At 39.3% G+C, this 24,288-nt stretch overlaps 1 protein-coding gene across 2 annotated transcripts in view; it reads left to right on the top strand.

The window, feature by feature from the left end:
* The window catches only part of pak5 (p21 protein (Cdc42/Rac)-activated kinase 5), an 88,312-nt gene that overhangs the window by 2,638 nt on the left and 61,386 nt on the right, over positions 1-24,288 (top strand). The window contains exons 2-3 of one of the 2 annotated variants that reach the window (XM_057823009.1): positions 11,562-11,785; positions 16,371-16,409. In XM_057823009.1, the coding sequence (XP_057678992.1) occupies positions 11,562-11,785; positions 16,371-16,409 (263 nt within the window). The remainder of the gene's footprint in view (positions 1-11,561; positions 11,786-16,370; positions 16,410-24,288) is intronic. The other variant, XM_057823010.1, reaches the window with a different exon arrangement.

Here is a 24,288-nt window from a genome sequence, read left to right as displayed (position 1 = left end):
CTGCAAAACCGTGTTTTTTTTTATATTAAACTTTCCCAGAATTATTTCGTTGTGTAAATGCTTTTATAACTCTTATAAAAATATGTAGACTATTTAAACAGTAAGAAAACTTGAAGAGATGAAAATAAATTGCTGCTGCTGCGTTTTTTTTCCCGCATCACTCGGCTCGGGCATGCAAATCTATAGTTAAGTGATCTGGCCGGTCGGGCTTCAATACCAGCGGGCCGTGTCGGGTTGGGCTGGAATTTTTTAGGCCCGATCTAACCTCTACGGGCTTGCTTTGAATGTAAAGTAGCTCTCAATACAGGTAAACATGAGAATAACAATACAAATGGGGAAACCAAATCCAATGCATCACCGGAATTGCGCAGGGAAGATTTTTGAACGTACTTATATATTTTAAAATGCGCTGAATCGATTCAGCGTGTTGCCCGCATCGAATCGAATCGTCCCTGCCCCGCATCGCGATGCATCGCCGCATCGATTATTGTTGACACCCTTAGCTAATACCGTAACTACGGTATGACGGAAAATTTTAGTGGTTTCGAAACTGTCACGTTTTCATTCCACGGTAAACCTTGAAACCGGTACCACACATTATAAGACCAGTAACAACACAATGTCCAATTTTTTCCCAACTAAGTGGTGGCTCTCACGTTTTAAAAATCAGTTCACCGTGTGTACCATTTCAAGATAGAAAAAAATTATCTGAGTTATTACCCTTAAGTTGAATTCTGTTTTAATGACCATAAACCTCCCATGGGCTATTTACCACTCTGAAAATGTGTCTAGAGGGGAGTAGAAGGTGAAACGCGAGTCTGTGCATAAAGTTTTTAAAGCCAATTAAACCATGTGCATGTCTTCAGGGAACTCACCGATGCAGATGGGACAGAAGTGAATGAGCAGCTCACTACAAAGCGAACAAGACGTCTATTGATCAGGCGTACAGGAACGCATTTGCAATGTTCGCTTACCCTTAATCCTTTTAAAGGGGCATTTAGAATGTGACCTTTTTCATTCACTAAGTCTCTTAAATAATTAGCTTTTACTTTGCTTGTTTATCATGTGTCCCCCCCCCGCTACGTTTTGAATTACGGATGCTTAATTTGTCCTGCATCTCATTTTGCAAATTTTTAGCCTAAATATTCAAAGATTCAAACTAAGCACGCATTTTAAAGAGGGAAAAGGGACTGTGTACGTTGCTTCAAGGTGGGGCAGGTTCCGGTCAAAGTGCGTAGTTGCTGTTAGCTATCCAAAAAATATAAAACAGGGGAAATGCCTGTGGAGGCTGGAGAGGGTGACAGATGGTTTGGCAACAAATCAGCCTGGGAATAAGATTCTTTGCCCTGGGACGACTCAGCCCTTTCAAATTGTGGGCATTTTATTTGGAAAAGTGCGTGTGAGACTTTGTGTTTGGATGTTTATCTTCATCTGTCCATCAATCCTCTGCTATAACTCATTTGGGTTGCGTGTTAGGGACGTTTACATTCACATCAATGGATAATTCAGAGTTGTGCGTGTTTGTGGAATGTGGGAGGAAGCGGGACTACCCTGAGGAAAGCGCGACTTAAGATGCTAACCACAAGGCTACTGCAGTATTTAGTTTCAACACAGTTTTACAAACACCAGTGACGTAAAAGGTTTTGAACTTGTTTTCATAGTGAAAAAAGTGTTATTGTTGCACTTTACAAAAAAGAAGATATATTTTCGCAGTAGCCGGGAAGTGGGGTGCTGAGGGTGCTGGAGTACTCCCTGTTGCTGGGGGGGTGTTTTGGTACTCTTTTTGTTGTTTTATTAATCAAGATGCACCAATACCGATACCAGTATCGGCAGTGGGGGGGCGATCTGGCCTGAAATGGTGGTATCGGTAATGGTGAGTACCAACAAAGACGGCGCCAATGTGTGTGATGACACGTGATCACTTTGCATGCCAAGCTGCTATCGCTATTGACTTGCTCCAGACCAGTGACAGCGGGCCAATAGCCGCTCTTAACCAATGCCGGGGCAGCTTTTCAACATGTAGGAAAAACAAAACTACGAGAGGAAAATGTTGGCGGTCTGGATTTTATAGTCTCCGTCGCGTACAATGGCTGCATGCAAGATTTGCGGCCTGAAGGTTTGGAGAGGTGGAGTTAAATTGGCCAGTTTCAATACCTCAAACCTGATAAAACATTTGAAGACGAAAAGTTTGAACGAACACAAAGAGTTTGAGACTGCAACAGCAGGGTTGCTATCTAGAGGAAGGGGGCTGGACAGCAGTACTAGCAATCCCTGGTCGTCAGATTGGTTCTTCTACTTTTATTGTTTTTTTTTTTGTTTTTTGTTTTTTACTGAAAGAAATGCCGCAGTAATTTGAGACCTGTTTCCAAAGTAGTGTTGCCACCTTTCAGAAATAATAATAAGGGACGCTCCCCTTGCGCCCAAAGCCGTACAGGCTACGAAAAAAAAAAGGGACATCCCCAAAACTTCTTAAATGCATAGAAATGTATCTATTTACAGTGGGGCAAATAAGTATTTAGTCAACCGAGACAAAAAAGTGTGAAAGGAGCTGTTTTCCATAACATGATACATCATAGTGATAAAAATTAGAACAAACGAATTGTGATCGTTTTTACAGTGGGGCAAATAAGTATTTAGTCAACCACTAATTGTGCAAGTTCTCCCACTTGAAAATATTAGAGAGGCCTGTAATTGTCAACATGGGTAAACCTCAACCATGAGAGACAGAATGTGGAAAAACAACCCAGAAAATCACATTGTTTGATTTTTAAAGAATTTATTTGCAAATCATGGTGGAAAATAAGTATTTGGTCAATACCAAAAGTTCATCTGAATACTTTGTAATGTAACCTTTGTTGGCAATTACAGAGGCCAAACATTTTCTGTAACTTTTTACAAGCTTTTCACTCATGGTTGCTGGTATTTTGGCCCATTCCTCCATGCAGATCTCCTCTAGAGCAGTGATGTTTTGGGGCTGTCGTTGGGCAACGCGGACTTTCAATGATTTTTCCACCCCCATGCTTCGCCATGGGTTTGGTGCTCTTTGGATGCAATTCAGTATTCCTTCTCCTCCAAACACGAGAACCTGTGTTTCTACCACAAAGTTCTATTTTGGTTTCACCTGACCATAACACATTCTCCCAGTCCTCTTCTGGATCATCCAAATGCTCTCTAGCGAACCGCAGACGGGCCTGGACGTGTACTGGCTTTAGCAGGGGGACACGTCTGGCAGTGCAGGATTTGAGTCCCTGGTGGCGCATTGTGTTACTGATAGTAGCCTTTGTTACTGTGGTCCCAGCTCTCTGTAGGTCATTCACTAGGTCTCCCCGTGTGGTTCTGGGATTTTTGCTTACCGTTCTCGTTATTATTTTGACGCCACGGGGTGAGATCTTGCATGGAGCCCCAGATCGAAGGAGATTATCAGTGGTCTTGTATGTCTTGGCATGGGGTGGAAACATCATGCTTCGGGGCTGTTTTTCTGCAAAGGGACCAGGACGACTGATCTGTGTAAAGGAAAGAATGAATGAGCCGTATATCGAGCGATTTTGAGTGAAAATCTTCCATTAGCAAGGGCATTGAAGATGAGACGTGGATGGGTCTCTCAGCATGACAATGATCCTAAACACACAGCCAGGGCAACAAAGGAGTGGCTTCGTAAGAAGCATTTCAAGGTCCTGGAGTGGACTAGCCAGTCTCCAGATCTCAACCCCAAAGAAAATCTGTGGAGGGAGTTGAAAGTCTGTGTTACCCAACGACAGCCCCAAAACATCACTACTCTAGAGGAGGAGATCTACATGGAGGAATGGGCCAAAATACCAGCAACAGTGTGTGAAAAGCTGGTGAAGAGTTACAGAAAACGTTTGGCTTCCGTTATTGCCAACAAAGGGTACATAACAAAGTATTGAGATGAACTTTTGGTATTGACCAAATACTTATTTTCCACCATGATTTTCAAATAAATTCTTTAAAAATCCAACTGTGATTTTCTCGGGTTTTTTCCCACATTCTGTCTTTCATGGTTGAGGTTTACCCATGTTGACATTTACAGGGCTCTCTAATAGTTTCAAGTGGGATAACTTGCACAATTAGTGGTTGACTAAATACTTATTTGCCCCACTGTATGTTACGTTCAGTAAACTCTGGGGGCTGCGAGTACCAGCCATACTGTATTTTCGCCTTTCGTATCCTGAAATTTCTTTCGTAACAAGAGGCAATATTTCCCCGATGAGGCGTGTCTTAACCTGAAAATTCTGTACCACTATATTCTAAATTTTGTACTCAACTAAACATGAACCAATCAGAAACCTAAGAATCGTAAAGTCGTAAAAAGGACATGATTCTGCAATAGCCAAGCGGTTATAGCATTATATTACCTTGACGTCAGCATAATTACTTCTTCTCAAACCACTACAGGAATGATCTAACTGCAATTGGCTTTTGCCTTTGCATACCTTCAAGAAGACAGTTGAAGTAAAACACAGTCACGACCTTTCTTTCTTGTATATTACCATTGCTCATTACTGTATGACATTGTTACTGTGTGACAATATAACGTTTAGCCTTTAGCATGTAACCTTACAGTTAGCCTATAAATAACACCTCAAGCGTGGGTGATGTTGCGTGGCAGGTCTTTCCTCCCCAAGGAGATTCTTTCTCAAGGCCTGCACACCAGAGCCGTCAAGGGGGCTCAGTTCATGTCCTATCTCAGTGCTCGAGCCTTCCCGGAGACAATTAAAACATTTAATAATCCGAGATGAGGCCAGCAAGGTTGGGGGTCTGACATTTTTGTCATGGCTGTCCCACAGACTAACAGCATCAAATCCAGTTCCCAATGTTTTTCTAATGTTGCCTGCTCCTTTTTGTACATTGTATATAGTTTTTTTATAGTTGGCACACCGGTTGGCAACACTAATCACTTATTGGAATGATCCACTTGTCAATATTCCAATTTACGGCGGTCACCTTGTGCAGTGCTAGCGCTAAAAATGGAAACAAGGTTAGCACAGTCGTGACAGTAGAACTGGACGTCAGCCCATTCAACGCAAAATGGAAGGATTGGCTTTGTGTTCCAGAGTGATTAACTAATAGGAGACCTGTGGATAGAATTTACATCATTTGATGCACCTTCAAAATCACGACAGATTTTTTTTGTTTTGGCAGTTTTCCTTCACCTATGTGACAATCATGCCTTTGCTTTCCCACTTGTCCACTTTTTTACAGCAGGGCCGAAAACCAAAAGTGTTTTTTGCCATGTGGCATTTTTTTTGCCATGTGGCAAAATGTTTTTGCCATGTGGCATTTTTTTTGCCATGTGGCATTTTTTTTTTGCCATGTGGCAAAATGTTTTTGCCATGTGGCATTTTTTTGCCATGTCGTAAAAATTTTTGCCATGTGGCATTTTTTTTGCCATGTGGCAAAATGTTTTTGCCATGTGGCATTTTTTTCCCCCGATTTTTTTTGCCACATTGGCAAAAAAAATGCCACATGGCAAAAAAAAAAATGCCACATGGTCAAAAAAATGCCACATGGCAAAAACATTTTGCCACATGGCAAAAAAAAAATGTCACATGGCAAAAAAAAAAATGCCACATGGCAAAAACATTTTGCCACATGGCAAAAAAAAATGCCACATTGCAAAACATTTTTGCCACATGGCAAAATAAAAAATAACACATGGCAAAAACATTTTGCCACATGGCAAATACCACTTTTGGTTCTCGCTGTCTCTCTTTTTTTGACCTAGAATTGAATTGTCCCCCAAGACCACACTAAGCGATTATGCAGTGGTTTTGTCACAAAAGCCTTATGAGCTGTAAGTCCTCTTCTTGCATTTTCCTGTTTGAAGAAGCTAATTAGGCTTGTCTGGCTAAGCGTAGGAAATGATTGAGATTCCCAAGGTTTTTCTTCATATATAATGTGAAAACCTCAAGATTTTGTCCAATATTTGTACAATGTGGTTCAAATTTGGTACTGACTGCAGTTGGTTCAAGTCGAGCCCATTCAAGAGTTACGTAGAAAATTCAAGAACCAAGACAAGCTCGATTTGTTGTTTTTCATCAACAAAGGATTGTCCAGTCAAAAACAAAAGTTGTCTTTGATAGTGTCTTTAAATCTTTGATGACATACAGACAGAACAGGGTTTCCTACCTGCCATGATGTATGTGTGTAGTAAATCTATTTCAATGATAATCATATAAAATAATAATTCTTCCATTATTATTCCACCAATTTGGTCATAATATTCATTGTTGACCAACACTGTTTAATCTTCATAAGCTATGATCATTTTTAGCAATAATGTTTAGAATTATGTGTCCAGATGATACTTTTTTGCATCTAGTAGAGATCGACTGTCTAATTATTAGGGCTGTCAAACAATTACAATTTTTAATCGAGTTAATTACAGCTTAAAAATTAATTAATCGTAATTAATTGTAATTAATCGCAATTCAAACCATCTATAAAATATGCCATATTTTTCTGTAAATTATTGTTGGAATGGAAAGATAAGACACAACATGGATATATACATTCAACATACGGTACATAAGTACTGTATTTGTTTATTATAACAATAAATCAACAAGATGGCATTAACATTATTACCATTCTGTTAAAACGATCCATGGATAGAAAGACTTGTAGTTCTTAAAAGGTAAATGTTAGTACAAGTTATAGAAATTTTATATTAAAACCCCTCTTAATGTTTTCGTTTTAACAAAATTTGTAAAATTTTCAATCAAAAAAATAAACTAGTAGCCCTCCATTGTTGATGTCAGTAATTACACAATGCTCATGGGTGCTTAAGCCCATAAAATCAGTCGCACCCAAGCGCCAGCAGAGGGTGACAAAACTCCAAAAAACACAAGTAACAAGTTGGCATTGCACTGTGCTGTCATTTCAATCTGTTTGAGCGGGGCATGTGCGTTAGTTGCGTCAAATATTTTAACGTGATTAATTTTTTAAAAAATTACCGCCTGTTAACGCAATAATTTTGACAGCCCTACTAATTATATATATATTTTTTTACACTTTCCAGGAAAGGGGTGTGAAAATATATCGAAAAGTTGATTTATCGCAATCATACCCCTGGTGGCCGAAAATGTCATTGCATGTAATTGACTGTATATGAATTTAAAATTAAGACTTCTCCGGTAAAATATTATAAAACAAACAACACAAATGTGACTAAAAATCAACATGAAATGACTTGAAATGCCCCAAAAAGAACTCCTTGCCGGGCATTGGCTGCCACTGACGGCCATAGACGTCCAATCCATTTGAAGTGGGAGGCATGGCAGCGAACAAACATTCGTTCATCCTCCCACCCTCCCACTTCAAATGGATTGGACGTCTACTAGTGATAAACTCACAGCAGAAAGATGAAAATAGCTGTTTTTTGTTGTTGTTTTGTTTATTAGTTGTTTTGTAGAATATCCTAGAATGATTTTGATGTTCACGAGTAAAACGATGCTTGCAATCGCAGATGCAGGAAAGGAAAAAATGGGGTGCTCGAGAAGTATGACTCTGCGGACAATAGCTCCTAGAAAGAACAAAACAATGGAGCCCATTCATTGCGAACGTCCTGACATTTTGTCCGAGAGACACCACGCACTTCATGTGACTCTCATAGCAATAGAAGCAGTAAAATCCGAAGTTGGCATCATTTGTTAGACATTTTGTTCCGCCGCAGTGGAAAGACTTTTTCCCCTGTCTTTGTACTGTTTAAATTACATAACCAAAGTTAACTTGTTCTTTTCTAGCATGTTGAGACACTTGTGCTTGCTCCTGCCTTTTTTCTGTCCTGCAGCGTTTTGAAGATGTCAATGCATATTTGACTTCACAACTGTATAACTAACTGGTTTGAATAGTAATTGCTACTGAAGCCATATTTGATTCATTGGGTTTGACGAAAACAGACATCAAAATAAATTGGACGTACAGTATTTTTTAGACTATAAGTTGCAGTTTTTTTTTCATAGTTTGGCCGGGAGTGCAACTTATACTCTGGAGTAGTGCTGCAATGCTTAATCGATTAACTCGAGTAATTCGATTAGAAAAAAGAATCTAATTCAATTTTGCTACTTCGAGTATTCGTTTCATTAAAGTGGCGTTGTAATGGTTTTGTTTTGAAAGTGTTTGCATTTAGTTTTATTGATTTGGATGGATACACTGCCCTCTAGTGGCAACAGTGAACATGACACAACTCATTTCACATGGCCGAATTCAGCTGCTCCCTGTTAAGACCAACATAAGGTAATTGTTTGTTTGAGCTAATGTTTTTTTTTTTTTAATGTTTTTGTAATTTAGCTTAGTATATTTTGCCCTTTATTTGTGGAAATATGTGTTTGAACCATTTTTAAGAACATTGTAAAAATAAAAAATAAAAAGTTAGCATTTTATAGCATTTGCTAAGATTGCACTTTCAAACGAGCATTATATGCGAATACAAAAAAAAATGCCGAATGTTTTGTAAAACTATGCAGAATTGCACTTTCATTCAACAAGAGCAATAGATGCATTTAAAAGTGAATTAAAATACCTGAAACGGTATAAAAAAAATAAAAGAGGACAATAAAAGAACAATTGGCGAACTTAAATCGCAAAAGTCCACCAGCTTAAATGCTATAAAATGCTAACGTTTTTTTGCAAAGGTCTTAACAAATCGTTTAAACACATACAGTATTTCCATGAAACCAGCTGGCCAAAAGTATTGGCACCCCTGCAATTCTGTCAGATAATGCTCAATTTCAGAAAATGATTGCAATTAAAAATGCTGTGGTAGTAATATCTTCATTTATTTTGCTTGCAATGAAAAAACACAAAAGAGAATGGATTTTTTTTTTTTTAGATCATTATCAATTTTGCACAAAACTAAAAAATGGCCCGGACAAAAGTAATGGCACCCTTTGAAAAATCGTGTGATGCTTCTGTAATTTGTGTAATTAACAGCACCTGTTACTGACCTGTAGCACATAACAGGTGGTGGCAATAGCTAAATCGCACTTGCAGCCAGTTAAAATGGATTCAAGTTGAGACAACCTCTGTCCTGTGTCCTTGTGTGGACCACATTGAGCGTGGAAAAAAAAGAAAGAAGACCAAAGAATTGTCTGAGGACTTGAGAAGCAAAATTGTGAGAAAGCATGGGCAATCTCAAGGCTACAAGTCCATCTCCAAAGACCTGAATGTTCCTGTTTCTACCTTGCACAGTGTCATCAATAGGTGTAAAGCCCATGGCACTGTAGCTAACCTCCCCAGATGTGGACGGAAAAGAAAAATTGCCGAGACATTTCAACGAAAGATTGTGCGGATGGTGGATAAAGAACCTCGACTAAAATCCAAACAAGTTCAAGCTGTCCTGCAGTCCGAGGGTACAACAGTGGCAACCCGTACTATCTGTCGGCGTCTGAATGAAAAGGGACTCGACCGCACTTCTGACCCAGAGTCATAAAAAAGCCAGGCTGGAGTTTACAGAAATTTACCTGAGAAGGCCAAAAACGTTTTGGAAGAATATTCTTTGGAAAGATGACACAAAAGTAGAGCTTTTTAGGAAAAAGCATCAACATAAAGTTTACAGGAAAAAAAACAAGGCCTTCAAAGAAAGAACACGATCCCCACAGTCAAACATGGCGGAGGTTCCCTGATGTTTTGAGGTTGCTTAGCTGCCTCTGGCACTGGACTGCTTGACCGTGTGCATGGCATTATGAAGTCTGAAGACTACCAACAACTTTTGCAGCATAATGTTGGGCCCAGTATGCGAAAGCTGGGTCTACCTCAGAGGTCATGGGTCTGCCAGCAGGACAATGACCCAAAACACACTTTAAAAAAAACACTAAAAATGGTTTGAGAGAAAGCACTAGAGACTTCTAAAGGGGCCAGCAATGAGTCCACACCTGAATCCCATAGAACACCTGTGGAGAGATCTGAAAATGGCAGTTTGGAGAAGGCACCCTTCAAATATCAGAGACCTGGAGCCATTGGCCAAAGAAGAACGGTCTAAAATTCCAGCAGAGCATTGTTAGAAACTCATTGATGGATACCAGAAGCGGTTGTTTGCAGTTATTTTGTCTAAAGGTTGTGCTACCAAGTATTAGGCTGAGGTTGCCAATACTTTTGTCCGGCCCATTTTTGGAGTTTTGTGTAAAATGATTATGATTTGTTTTTCATTCCCTTTTGTGTTTTTTCATTCATTCATTCATTCATTTTCCATGCCGCTTCTTCCTCACGAGGTGCAAGGAAAATAAATGAAGGTACAGTGGTAGCTCTACATACGATCGCTTCGACACACGAACTTTTCAACATCCGACGTAAAATTTGACTCGCCATTTGTTTCTACATCCGATGACATGTTCGAAATACGACGACAATGGCAGCACCGCAGACGAATGCACGGCGGATTTTCTTGTGTGACAAATCAACACTGGTTTCAGAAAAGGTTGGTACAGGTGGTGAAACAAGGAAAAAGTTGACGCTTACCTTCTAAATGAAGATGCAAATGACAGAAAAATATGAGCATAGGGTGGGCATCCGTGAAATGGCTCAACAATACTTCTCCACGGTCCTCCTCCGACCATCGTTCGCCAGTCTTAGTTTAGTTAAGCTGACAATTCTTATTGTGGTAACATCTCCAGAGAAATCGCCAACTTCGCCACGTTTTTATCATTTATTTCACAACTTATTCAAAACAAAAACACCTTCTGTCTGCCGCAATTGATGGTGTTCTCAAGAAAGCATTCAAAGTGAAAGTGAAACTCAAGCTCACTGGTCTGTCTCTGGCACGTCAGCTCCGCGGTGCGTTCAGGGTCAGCAAAAAACGTCCGCCACATTACAACCCGATTCGTTACATTAATACAGGAATTATTATTATTATTATTATTATTCCGATTTTGATTTATAATTTATTTGTTTTGCTATGTGTAATTGCCATTTGTAATAGTACCAGCAGTATTTTTTAAGGATTTAGTGAAGGTTTTTGGGCTGTGGAACGAATTAATGGAATGATAATGTATTCCTATGGGAAAATCCTGCTCGACATACGACCATTTCGACTTACAAACAAGGTCCTGGAATGGATTAACTTCGTATGTAGAGGTACCACTGTATTACTACCGAAGCAGTTGTAATTGCAATCATTTTCTGGGAGAAATTGAGCATTATCTACAGAATTGCAGGGGTGCCAATACTTTTGGCAAAGTTACAGTTAGTTACCTCTAAACTAAATTATGAATGCATAAACAATCATATTAGCTCAAACAAAAACTTACAACCTTACGTTGGTCTTAACAGGGGGCAGCTGGATCCATCCCTGTCAGATGAGTTATGTCATACTCACCGTTGCCACTTGAGGGCAGTGTATCCACCCAATTAAAAAAAACTAAAAGCAAACACTTTCCAAACAAACCATTACGACGCCACTCTAATTAAACGAATCCTCGAAGCAGCAAAATTTGATTCGAGCTTTTTTTTCTAAATGAATTACTCGAGTTAAACGATTAATCGTTGCAGCACTAAAAATGACAATTCGCTGCCATCAAGTGACACAATTGTCCTTGGTTTTACAGGTTTGTCAGGGTTTTCCAGCATGTTCGGTAAGAAGAAGAAACGGCTGGAGATCTCGGCCCCGTCCAACTTCGAGCACCGGGTCCACACAGGGTTCGATCCGCGGGAGCAGAAATTCACCGGGTTGCCGCAGCAGTGGCAGAGCCTCCTGGCCGACACGGCCAACCGGCCTAAGCCCATGGTGGACCCCTCCTACATCACTCCTATACAGTTGGCACCTATGAAGGTAGGGTGAAGGCCACATAGATCCAATGGCATCTTAACATTTCCGACCTTTTAGGACCTGCTAATTCCGGTTTGACTTCTTCAGATTACAGTGTTTCATGATACATTTTCACATGAGCATGCCTGCTTCACACCACTCCAATCCTACACTTGTTCCTTTGTTTTATCCAATACCATCTGGCCATCTCACACGATTACATCACTCTTAATATGCTCTCTAATAACCGTAGTGCGCTGATTTAAACCTGCATTAAGCTATCCTAGTAACCGTTTACTTTTATCTGAGCCACCTTAGAAAGCTCCTTTTGTCACTAGACAAAATCGGGGTCGGTGTTTCAGTTTGAGACATATGGAAGTTTTGGGACACAAATCCTTCATGAAGGGCCTCTCAAAATGAAAGCGTCTTTGTAGCGTTTTCTTTTTGGTGCGGTGCGTTTAAAGCATCAAAGTGAAAAACAGCAAGCGGCACTCACTGCTGATGTTTGTTGTCATTGTAAAAACAGAAAAGGAAAAAAAACCTACTTTTTTGGGAGCCGATGACACTCAAACATGACTCAGGCAAATGTTTAGTAAACCGACATTGTACCAGATGGCTACGAAAACATGACTCAGTAGGAAGAAAGACGCTTAATGCAGATTTAAACTTGCTCATTTTTTGAAATCACAAGTTTTTTCCATTAACATCGATGCAAGTCTCCATTTTTTTTTTTGTGTCTCCTCGTTTGTGACCCTTCTGAGTGTCTCCTCTGTTGTGTTGTTGTTCATTGGCTATCACACTGATACTCATGAAGACGTTTCAGTAGAATTCAACTGGCCTGAGCGCTCGAGTCGTAGCATTTGTGTCATCCCTGACCGATAATCGTTCATATTTCCAGAAGTGCCCCTCACCTTCCCTCTTCGCCGCCTTCCGGGCTGGAAATTAACCATCGATTTGTTTCTGCATTCATAGCACGCTTGGCTCACAACAAAAGGGGAAGCCCCAAATGAATCATCATCACAATGTGGAGTTACAGTGAAGATTTATTTGTGGATTGGCTGGAAATGGCACGTGCAAGTAATAAAAGACTATATAGACACTTGGCTTTTCCCAACAGGACATAAAAGAACAGGTAGTAATTTTAATTACGTCTTAAGGGTAAACAACAAGAAAAATCTCATTTCACTTTATACCTATAGTTTTAAAGTCAGGGTTTGGTTCAAATATTTTGTTAGTATGTGATGATTTCAGACATGAAAATATAATAGAAAAGTCCAATTTAGAGTTCTCATTTTTATTTAACGAATCCATGTTACGTACTGGTTTGTTTTAATAAATTCACTTTTCCACCGTAATGTAGAGGTGCGTAGTAATGTGTTACATTTACTCTGTTACATTTACTTGAGTAACTTTTTGAGAAAAATTTACTTTTAATGTAGTTTTACCCCCAGTGTTGTTTTTAGTAGCCATTTTAATTTTCTCCTGTTTTGGACAAAAATACTTATTAGTCTTAGTCATATTTTATATTTTAGTCAAAATGCGTTCGTCTTCCTGTAGTTTTAGTCGACAGTTCTCAAAATGTTTTTGTCTATAAACTTCAAAAGTTTTAATCCATTTAAAAAAAAAAAAAACGTTTTCCAACAATTTCGAATAAACATGACAGACGAGCACATAACTGTAGAGTCTACAAGGACATCACCATTTTCATGACGATAATACACACTCAGCAGAAAAACAGCACATTATTTGCAATAATTAAAGTCAGCCGGAAACCACAAACTGTATGTAAAATGTTTTCCAAGAGTTGAAGAAGACACTGAGTCGCCACGCTAAATCCTAATGCTAACACGAACGCTATGCTAGCGCTACAAGTTTAGTGTGTGATAATCACTCAGCACAGACATTTAAAGGCTTAAAGCAACATACCATAGCCAAGATGAGAAAACAAAACTTACCACGCAGCACCTGACACTTTTCACAAAAGGAGCCTGGAATGGGCACACGCATAAGCCTGTGTGTTGGGCGAGGGGAGCACAGGACGTCACATAAGTGACACGGCCATACACTGCTAAATATGTTCTTACTACACATACAATAAGAAAATATCACACATTGTGAATTTATGACAGAAACTATGGCGAATTTTATCTCGTTCTTGTGTCTTCAGACGACAACTGGTATCCCATCTCGTACAGTATGAGTTAGTCTCCCAAGACACGTTTTCAACGCGTCATCGTGACGTCATCGTCATGAAAAAATTGTCTGTTGACGAAATACATTCGGTATCGTCATTGTTGACGAAAACAACAGTGTTTTCAACAACACCTTTTACTTGAGTAGATTTGTGAAGAAAGGACTAGAGGTCGACCTGCCGATATATCGACTTTTTTTTGGTCAACATCGGCCGATTAACAAAGAAAATAAGCCGATAAAAAAGGATTTTGATCTGGCATCTGTGTGGGCAACTGTGGCCGCCGATGACTGACGGTAGGACCCCTGAAGGACCCCGCAGCAGTCTTGTCTTGATGAGTGTGTATAATCATCAAAAGAAGTGCTGCGTTCGTTGGTTTGGTAGCGCTAGATCGAATTAATCCTTTAAGTCTCAGTTCTTCATTGTACCTTTAAAGCTGTTGAAGCAATTTTTATTTTAAAGTTCCTTTTATAATCTACGTGCTTTTTTAAAAAAAAGTATATCGGCCTCAAATATCGGCTTACAAAATCGGCTTTGGATACCGGCAATTGGCTGTTTTTTTTTTTTTTTTTTTTAATTTCTTTTTATATCAGTATTGGCATCGGCATTTGAAAATCACCTATTGGTCGACCTCTAGAAGAAACACTACTTTTACTCCGCTACTTTGGGCTACAGTAGAGTTGTTACACTTCCCCTTTTTATTCTACATATTGACTTTCTTTTTTGCCAGAGATGCCGACAGTGGCTGTCTCAGTTTCACCAATGACACATCGCAACAATAACCACATGACTGCATTATACAAATCAGACGTAACAATGTTTTTCTCTACTAGACGCCTTTTTAGATGGTTGATGTTTGATCGTATTGTTCTGGTCTGAACTTGATGATTTTGTGTCATCTTTTTGTCCTAATACTAGGTTATAGTACTGTATTGTAATATTAGTTCTCATACATGAAGTTGCGCTGAGAAAAAAAAAACTTTATTTTAAAAAAAAATCTGAAATTGTAAGCAGTTACTCACAATGTTGCTCATTACTTGAGTATTCTTTTCAACGTATGTTTTTTTTTACTTGTACTTGAATAAATTTTTGGACGACTACTTTTACTTCTACTTGAGTAATATTATTTGGAAGTAACTAGGGCTGTCAAAATTATCGCGTTAACGGGCGGTAATTGATTTTTTAAAATTAATCACGTTAAAATATTTGATGCAATTAACGCACATGACCCTCTCAAACAGATTAAAATGACAGCACAGTGACATGTCCACTTGTTACTAGTGTTTTTTGTCTCCCTCTGCTGGCTTTTTGGTGCGACTGAATTTATGGGTAAGCACAATGCGCATTGTGTAATTAGTGATGTTGAGAGAAATGGTGGAGGAAATGTTTTGTATTCATAAATGTGTCCTCAGTTGATGTGGAAATAATGCTCCTATTGCTTGTTATTATTTACATATTATCTTTTCGCCACAAGATGGCAGGATGGGACTTAATTGTCTAAAGTGCTACATTTATTACTTCTTTGTGTTTGACTTTGATGACTTTGATTTGTGGGATTGCCTGTGAAGACAGCAATGAGAGAGGATGTATCCGCATGTCAGTGGAAATTAAACATGCCAAGTTTTGGCTAAAAGACAACTTATTCTCCGTCAGTTCTTCCTACGAATGCAACGTTGAGCTGCAACCACCTCAACAAGTGACATCAACAATCGCGAGCTACTAGTTTTTTTTTAATTGAAAATTTTACAAATTTTATTAAAACGAAAACATTAAGAGGGGTTTTAATATAAATTTCTATAACTTGTACTAACATTTATCCTTTAAGAACGACGCTTTAACAGAATGTTAGTGTTAATGCCATTTTGTTGATTTATTGTTATAATAATCAAATACAGTACTTATGTACAGTATGTTGGATGTATATATCCGTCTTGTGTCTTATCTTTCCATTCCAACAATAATTTACAGAAAAATATGGCATATTTTATAGATGGTTTGAATTGCGATTAATCACGATTAATTAATTTTTAAGCTGTGATTAACTCAATTAAAAAATTTTAATCGTTTGACAGCCCTAGAAGTAACGCTACTCTAACTTCAGTTAAATTTTTGGCTACTCTACCCAAGTCTGACGTAATGTTTTTAATTGCGATATTTATGCTAGCAACATATTGGGAACTTTCTCGTGTCATTTCCAGTCAGTAAGACAAATAACAATTCAGCTAGACTCTGAATCGGGGCCACGGTGTGAATCATTTCAGCCTGAATTGTTGTGACGAATAATCTCGCGCACACAGTTATCTTCCGAGCTCGTTAGCCTCAAGGCTAAAATGGCCACAACCAAGAACAGCAATATGCCACAGGAAATATCTCTGAAGAGGGGGGAACAAGAAAGTAATTGTCTTGCTCTCTTCACAGATATCTCCCAAGAAGGTCCAGGCTTCCGAAACGCCCAAAGTATGACTCCCTCTACCCGTCTGTTCCCCTAACGCACACACCTTCCCTGCCTCTTCTTCTCCTCCCTTTGCACTTTCACCCCTCCGCCGCCTTGTTTTTTGCATTTCCTCACCACTGCCTGCTGCTGCCATGCATTTAGGTGGAGGCGGGAAGCAGGAGAATGACTCCACATATGACATAACTACATTGCTCTGCCACGTCTTTACTTAGATTTCCACTCTTCCCTTTGTTTCATCCGCATGAAATCCCCCGCCACCCCTTAAAACCCTTGCCGCTCTTCCTCCAGGAACCACTAGAAATGCTAGCATGTTCCCATGATCCTCCCTTGATGATGATGATGATGCTAATCGTAACAAAAATGATGGATGCAACGTTCCTCTTTGAAAGTTCATTGTTGTCTGTTTGTCAACAAGCTGGGAAATGTATTTTCTGCCATATTTCATTGCATATTTAAAGTATTATACAGTGGGGCAAATAAGTATTTAGTCAACCACCAATTGTGCAAGTTCTCCTACTTGAAAAGATTAGAGAGGCCTGTAATTGTCAACATGGGTAAACCTCAACCATGAGAGACAGAATGTGGAAAAAAAACCCAGAAAATGCCACTGTTTGATTTTTAACGAATTTATTTCCAAATTAGAATGGAAAATAAGTATTTGGTCACCTACAAACAAGCAAGATTTCCGGCTGTCAAAGAAGTCTAACTTCTTCTAGCGAGGTCTAACAAGGCTCCACTCGTAACCTGTATTAATGGCACCTGTTTTAACTCATTATCGGTATAAAAAACACCTGTCCACAACCTCAGCCGGTCACACTCCAAACTCCACTATGGCCAAGACCAAAGAGCTGTCGAAGGACATCAGAGACAAAATTGTAGACCTGCACCAGGCTGGGAAGACTGAATCTGCAATAAGTAAAACACTTGTGTAAAGAAATCAACTGTGGGAGCAATTATTAGATAATGGAAGACGTACAAGACCACTGATAATCTCCCTCGATCTGGGGCTCCATGCAAGATCTCACCCCGTGGCGTCAAAATGATAACAAGAACGGTGAGCGAAAATCCCAGACCCACCCGGGGCGACCTAGTGAATGACCTACTGAGACCTGGGACCACAGTAACAAAGGCTACTATCAGTAACACAATGCGTCGCCAGGGACTCAAATCCTGCACTGCCAGATGTGTCCCCCTGCTGAAGCCAGTACATGTCCAGGCCTGTCTGTGGTTTGCTAGAGAGCATTTGGATGATCCAGAAGAGGACTGGGAGAATGTGTTATGGTCAGATGAAACCAAAATAGAACTTTTTTGGTAGAAACAAAGTTTCTCGTGTTTGGAGGAGAAAGAATACTGAATTGCATACGAAGAACACCATACCCACTGTAAGGCATGGGGGTGGAAACATCGTGCTTTGGGGCTGTTTTTTCTGCAAATTGACCAGGATGACTGATCTGTGTAAAGGAAAGAATGAATGGGGCCATGTATTGAGATATTTTGAGTGAAAATCTCCTTCCATCAGCAGGGACATTGAAGATGAGACGTGGCAGGTCTTTCAGCATGACAATGATCCCAAACACACAGCCAGGGCAGCAAAGGAGCGGCTTCGTAAGAAGTATTTCAAGGTCATGGAGTGGCCTAGCCAGTCTCCAGATCTCAACCCCATAGAAAATCTGTGGTGGGAGTTGAAAGTCCGTGTTGCCCAACGACAGTAACAAAACATCACTGCTCTAGAGGAGATATGCATGAAGGAATGGGCCAAAATACCAGCAACAGTTTGTGAATAGCTTGTGAAAAGTTCCAGAAAACGTTTGGCCTCCATTATTGCCAACAAAGGGTACATAACAAAGTATTGAAATGAACTTTTGGTATTGACCAAATACCTATTTTCCACCATGATTTGCAAATAAATTCTTTAAAAATCAAACAATGTGATTTTCTGTTTTTTTTTTTCACATTCTGTCTCTCATGGTTGAGGTTTAGCCTCGTTGACAATTACAGGCCTCTCTAATATTTTCAAGTGGGAGAACTTGCACAATTAGTGGTTGACTAAATAACAATTTGCCCCACTGTATTTCTCCTAGATTCGAATCACATGGCAAAAATGATCACAATTAGTTTGTTCTCATTTTTATCAGTATGATGTATAATGTTATGGAAAACAGCTCCTTTCACACTTTTTTGTCTCGCCATTACTCAGCAGGGAAAAGTGCTTGATTAGATGTGCAGCAGAGGCTACATTTTTGCCGCAATAATCACCAACGATTTGATTGCTTAAGTTGGGTGCATTAATGGTCACAATTAAAATACGCTTAATTTTACAGCTCTAATTTTTACTGAAATAATAGACAGTGGTGCCTTGAGGCATTAGATAAATTCATTCTGTGAACTCGAAAACATTTATCAAATCATCTTTCATTAGGGAAAATTAAAGCAAATGCTATTAATACTTGTAGATGTCTCCTTTCGACAAAGTGTTGAATCATTTACATTATATTTCAACTATAAACTGCAATTTCTGGAGAAATTACGATGGGGTTTGCTGTGGTAGATGCAGATCTATTAGATCACTTCCTGTTGATATAAGGTCACTTCCTGTTGATATTTTGACGTACATGGCTGTCAATGGCATGGACATGCACGGCTGTCAATAGCATTGACGTACTTGGGCGCCAGTTGAATGTCAGTTGGCTGTAATGGTAAGTGTATGGCATAAAAATCCAAACCACATGTTTTTCTGCCATTGAAAATGAATAGGAAATTTCAACGTACATAGCTGTCAGTGGCGTCAAATTACTTGTGTGCCAGTTGAATGTCAATGGGCTGTAATGGTAAGTGTATGGTAAAAATTCAAAACCATACATGTTCATTTGTCATTGAAAATGAATGAGAAATTTGGACGTACATGGCTGTCAATGGCACTGACTTGGGCCCCAGTTTAATGTCAATGGGTTGCAAGGGTAATCGGTCAAAAATCACAACCACCTATGTTTTTCTGCCATTGAAAGGGAAAATGTTTGCCATTAGAAATGAATGGAACGACGTACATTGCCGTCAATGGCATCCCCATTAGAAATGAATGGGCAAGTTGTTGACGAATTTTGAGGGAACCGTAAATTTTCGGCAATTTCTGTATACAACTTGTATGCCCCTTACCGTCCTGGAAGTTTTGATGTGTAAATTATGCGATTTGGTCAGAAAAGTAGGACTACAGTGATCCATCGCTACATCGTGCTTCAAACTCCTTTGCGGATTTTTTTTCAATTAAAAAAAGAAATACAGATGAGCTGTCCAGAGCCAATCATGTATTGTCACTCTCGCTCCCTCCCTCTCCTTGCTCTTTGTTTGTCAGGCAGTAGACGTGCACTGGAGTTGCTTATTAAAGTTCACGTTGATTGACAGATGTTTGTGTTTCATCTTGCCAGAGTCACAAACTTCTCATCGTTTAACTTGTTAAACAGTTGCTGTGGCAACTCATTGTGTGTAAGCCACCAGCTTGAGCGGTTTTGAATAGACTCGCTCAATGATGCATTTAAAAAAGCCAATTATTTTTCTACTACTTTATTCTTGTTTAACAATAATTCGGTGGGACAGTAACATGTTTAAAACTTATCATAATTATTACATTTGATTAAAAAAAAAAAGATTAAAATTAGGGCTGTCAAAATTATCGCGTTAACGGGCGGTAATTAATTTTTAAAATTAATCACGTTAAAATATCTGACTCAATTAACGCACATGTCCCGCTCAGACAGATTTAAATGTCAGTACAGTGAAATGCCCACTTGTTAATTGTGTTTTATGGAGTTTTGCCTCCCTCTGCTGGCGCTTGGGTGCGACTGATTTTATAGGCTTCAGCACCCATGAGCATTGTGTAAGTAATTATTGACATCAACAATGGCGGGCTACTAGTTTATTTTTTGATTGAAAATTTTACAAATTTTATTAAAACGAAAACATTAAGAGGGGTTTTAATATAAAATCTATAACTTGTACTAACATTTATCTTATATCTTTTAAGAACTACAAGTCTTTCTATCCATGGATCCCTTTAAAAGAATGTTAATAATGTTAATGCCATCTTGTTGATTTGTTGTTATAATAAACAAATACAGTCCTTATGTACCGTATGTTGAATGTATATATCCATCTTGTGTCTTATATTTCCATTCCAACAGTAATTTACAGAAAAATATGGCATATTTTATAGATGGTTTGAATTGCGATTAATTGCGATTAATTACGATTAATTAATTTTGAAGCTGTAATTAACTCGATTAAAAATTTTAATCGTTTGACAGCCCTAATTAAAATATATAAATATATATACTTTTTTTTTTTTTTTTTAAATTATACTTTGGGGAAAAAAGTGTCATATGTCTTATATGTATCTCTTTCCAATGCTAAATCTGAATAAATACATTTAACACACACAAACGCTACTTCGCGATTTTTCACTCATCGCGGCGGGTTCTGGTCTCCATTAACCGCGGAAAACGAGGGATCACTGTAGATACATTTTGGGGGAAAAAATCCAAAAACCCGCATTTACAGGCGAATGGAAAATTTTGGGGGCTCATTAAAAAAAACTCCCTGCGTCGCACGAAATTTCCGGTCATTTTGATATTTGAACTGTCACAGTCGGTCAAAGAGTTTGGGCTGTGCTGCGCGCCGAAGAAATGCCATTCAGGAAAAAAAGGTAGTTTTACTATATGGGGCTTTGCCTTTCAAAGCCCCATATAATTACAGTGTGTGGTAAATACAATATGCCTGGCAGGTTGTACTTTTCTCACACATACACATTCATGCTAAAGGGGGAATTTTGTCTCCAGCAATCAAGCTTAGTGTGCAGCTGGAGTCTTGAGACAGATTTTTTTTTTTTTTTTTTTTTTTTACAATGAAGTGCTTCTTATAAGTAAAAAGTGGGGCACACAAACAATGGGGGAGAAGCAGCTTACTCAGCTTTAGAAGCAACTGTTGTAGCTAGTGTCTCCTGACAGCCAATCATAGCCGTATGCTAATGCTAATCTTTACAAGAACAGACCAGACATGTGCCGGTATGAGAAGGTATGATAACCTTAAACAAAATATCACGGTATTGAAATTATTGAACAGGATTTTGATTTTTCAAACCATATTAGCAAATTGGAACATAAGTATAATGTTAAGTATTTAAGATAAAATTAAAATAAATGCAGTCCTTTAGGTGAGCCTAAACCCACAGCTACAACGCAATATTATTACCAGTAGAATAAAAATAATTGAATTATTTTCCATAAAAAGCACGTGTGTATGACTCGTATCATATTTACATTATACACACACTCTCTTTCTCAACACAGACAGTTGCCAGAGAGAAAAACAACCCACATTTTTTACCACCGCTAGACACATTAAACACGCTGGAGTTAACTCGGAGCTGGTGGGAAACATTCGTAACAGTGTTTACTAACCTACTAACCTTTAATTTAGTAAAAATTCAAAATCATATTGGAGGTATTGCCTCCTCGGCAGCCACCCTCGGCAAACATGTTTTACATGTCGGTTGGCCCTCCTACTTTAAATCTTAATTAATGCTTCTCCATTGCGGTGACGGCATAGCGACGGCATAGACCCTACGGAGTCAATGAGCATTCGAAGTTCTGCGCAAAGGAAACGCGTTGCTCTGTAATTCACCACCAAGCCACTAGAGGGGTGTGGCGTTGTGTTTGTACGGTTTTGGGGGACTGTTGTCGAATTCCTTTAATTTTTCTCTGGTCATTGACAGCAATGGCAACGGAGATAAAATGTGTGTATTTGCAACTGCAGCTCATCGATTTTGAACAACAAATGTTATTAAAGCAACACTACGTTACGTTTCAACCTTTATGAAATATTTTCATAACATTTGTGACTCTTGTCGAATTCCTTCAGTTTTCTTCCGTTAGACAACAATGGCAATGGAGATGGAACGCTTGAATGTAGGGGTGTGCCATCTTAGGCACCCCACGATTCGATTCGATTACGATTCAGGGTGCTACAATTCGATTACTGAACGATTATCACGGTGTTGACGATGATCACGGTTATCACGATTATCGATGCATCGTACATTATTATTTATGTCCATTATTTATTTAAAATATCCTAATGATTCAACAGGAACGATGGAAACATGGCTATACAACAAAAAGCTGCCCTTCAACTGCTTTTATTTTTTTTATTTTATTTTTATTTTTAACTAGAAAGTGCAAAAACACTAACCATTTTAAAGGAAGTCCTTATTTCTCTCAACAATACAATAACATTTACACATATACATACATATACATATACTTTGTTTTCACAGATTTTTGTACTACTTCGCATGTTTGTAGTTTTACAGCTGTAGTTAATCATGGTTTTACACATTCTGCATATGAAATACACTTTAGCGAATTAGCTAATTAGCTTGGCGCTAACTGTTAACATCTCAAAAACAACAACAATAAAGGCTAAACAGTACAAGAGGGTTCGTGTACTCACCTCCTAAAGAAGCACACAGGTCTTAGCAACACACTCAGGACATTTTTTAATTGACATGACTTGAAATTACTGCTGGACAACTGAAAGACAAAGAGCAACGAACTATCTCTGTTCTCGTTGCAAAAAATAATTTGCACACAGCACACAGAAGCGCGAACGCCGGGTCCCTGCCTGTCTCATACACAAATTTATTTTCCAGTCTTTTGAAAAGGAGTAAATCTCTTGCTCAGTAACTGGCAGCATCCATCATAACGCGCGTGCATCCGTTAAAGGTGTCTGGGTTGGGTAGCAGACGCGTCTTGAATTTCATTCCACTACGAGCGGTTGTCATAAAGTTATCAGGGAAATAGTTTCTGAACCTTTATGAATCGTAATCGAATCGTCACGTGTCGAATCGTGATGCATCTAATAATCGATTTTTTGGGAACTCCCTAACTTGAATGTGGGTCTTCAGCTCATCAACACTGAACAACAAATGTTGAAGCACAGGCGATGCAGAAGAGTGTTGCGGAGGTGGTCTGTTTTTGCGTGTAGCGCAAGAATGTTTGCAATTGGCGGTGATTTCGCGCGGACCAATCACAGTCCGTTGACGTGACGTCACCATGCGTTGACGTGACACGTAGTCAGGATATTGTCGAGGTGCTCGTCAGGCTACGGCGTAGGGTCGTAAATCGGGTCTGCGTTGACAGCGTAGGTCCTCCGTCACCGCTACGCGGAAGCATAAATCACCCTTAAGCCGTGGCCGTATGTAACTTTTCTGTAGCCGAAGTAGTCCCATACAAGCGATTTCATTTTTTTCGATGGGGGGAAACGTTCAGGAGTTTCACCTCCTCCAGCCATTGTGTAGCATAGCTGACTCACCGACACTGAGCAACAACCGGTCGGGGAGGGTTGAGCCTTTCAGCTGCAAGCGAGGGATTTTCTCCCTGCATTTTGGGACATAAAAAATAGCTAATACCGTAGGGACGGTATGACAGAAAATTTTGGCGGTTATCATACCACGGTATACCTTGAAACCGGTAATCGGCACATGTCTAGAACAGACACAACTCGAGTATCCTCTTAGATGTTTACATTCCATGCAAGAATTTGCTAAAATCTCTCATTTTTGTGCGTGTGTATGGGTGCCACGCCGTTGCTTTATCTTATACTAGCACCCCTGCCCTCCTACTGGTTGTCTCCCGCCTTCTGCACAAGGCCCGAGTCTTGTTGTCAGCTTGCTCTTCTCCACTGGAGCATTAGTATTGCTTCCAGCCTCCCCACTGCCATCATCATCACGCAGGCTAATCCACAAGTGGGGGTTAACACATCCCCTCAGCAGCACGTCTTCAACATGGCTGTCTCAAAGGTGGCGTGTTGATTTCGGAATTCAAGCGTGTG

The sequence above is a fragment of the Corythoichthys intestinalis genome, chromosome 19 (assembly GCF_030265065.1).
Source record: "Corythoichthys intestinalis isolate RoL2023-P3 chromosome 19, ASM3026506v1, whole genome shotgun sequence".
Lineage (NCBI taxonomy): Eukaryota > Metazoa > Chordata > Actinopteri > Syngnathiformes > Syngnathidae > Corythoichthys > Corythoichthys intestinalis.
This window is presented reverse-complemented; position numbering and strand designations above follow the sequence as displayed.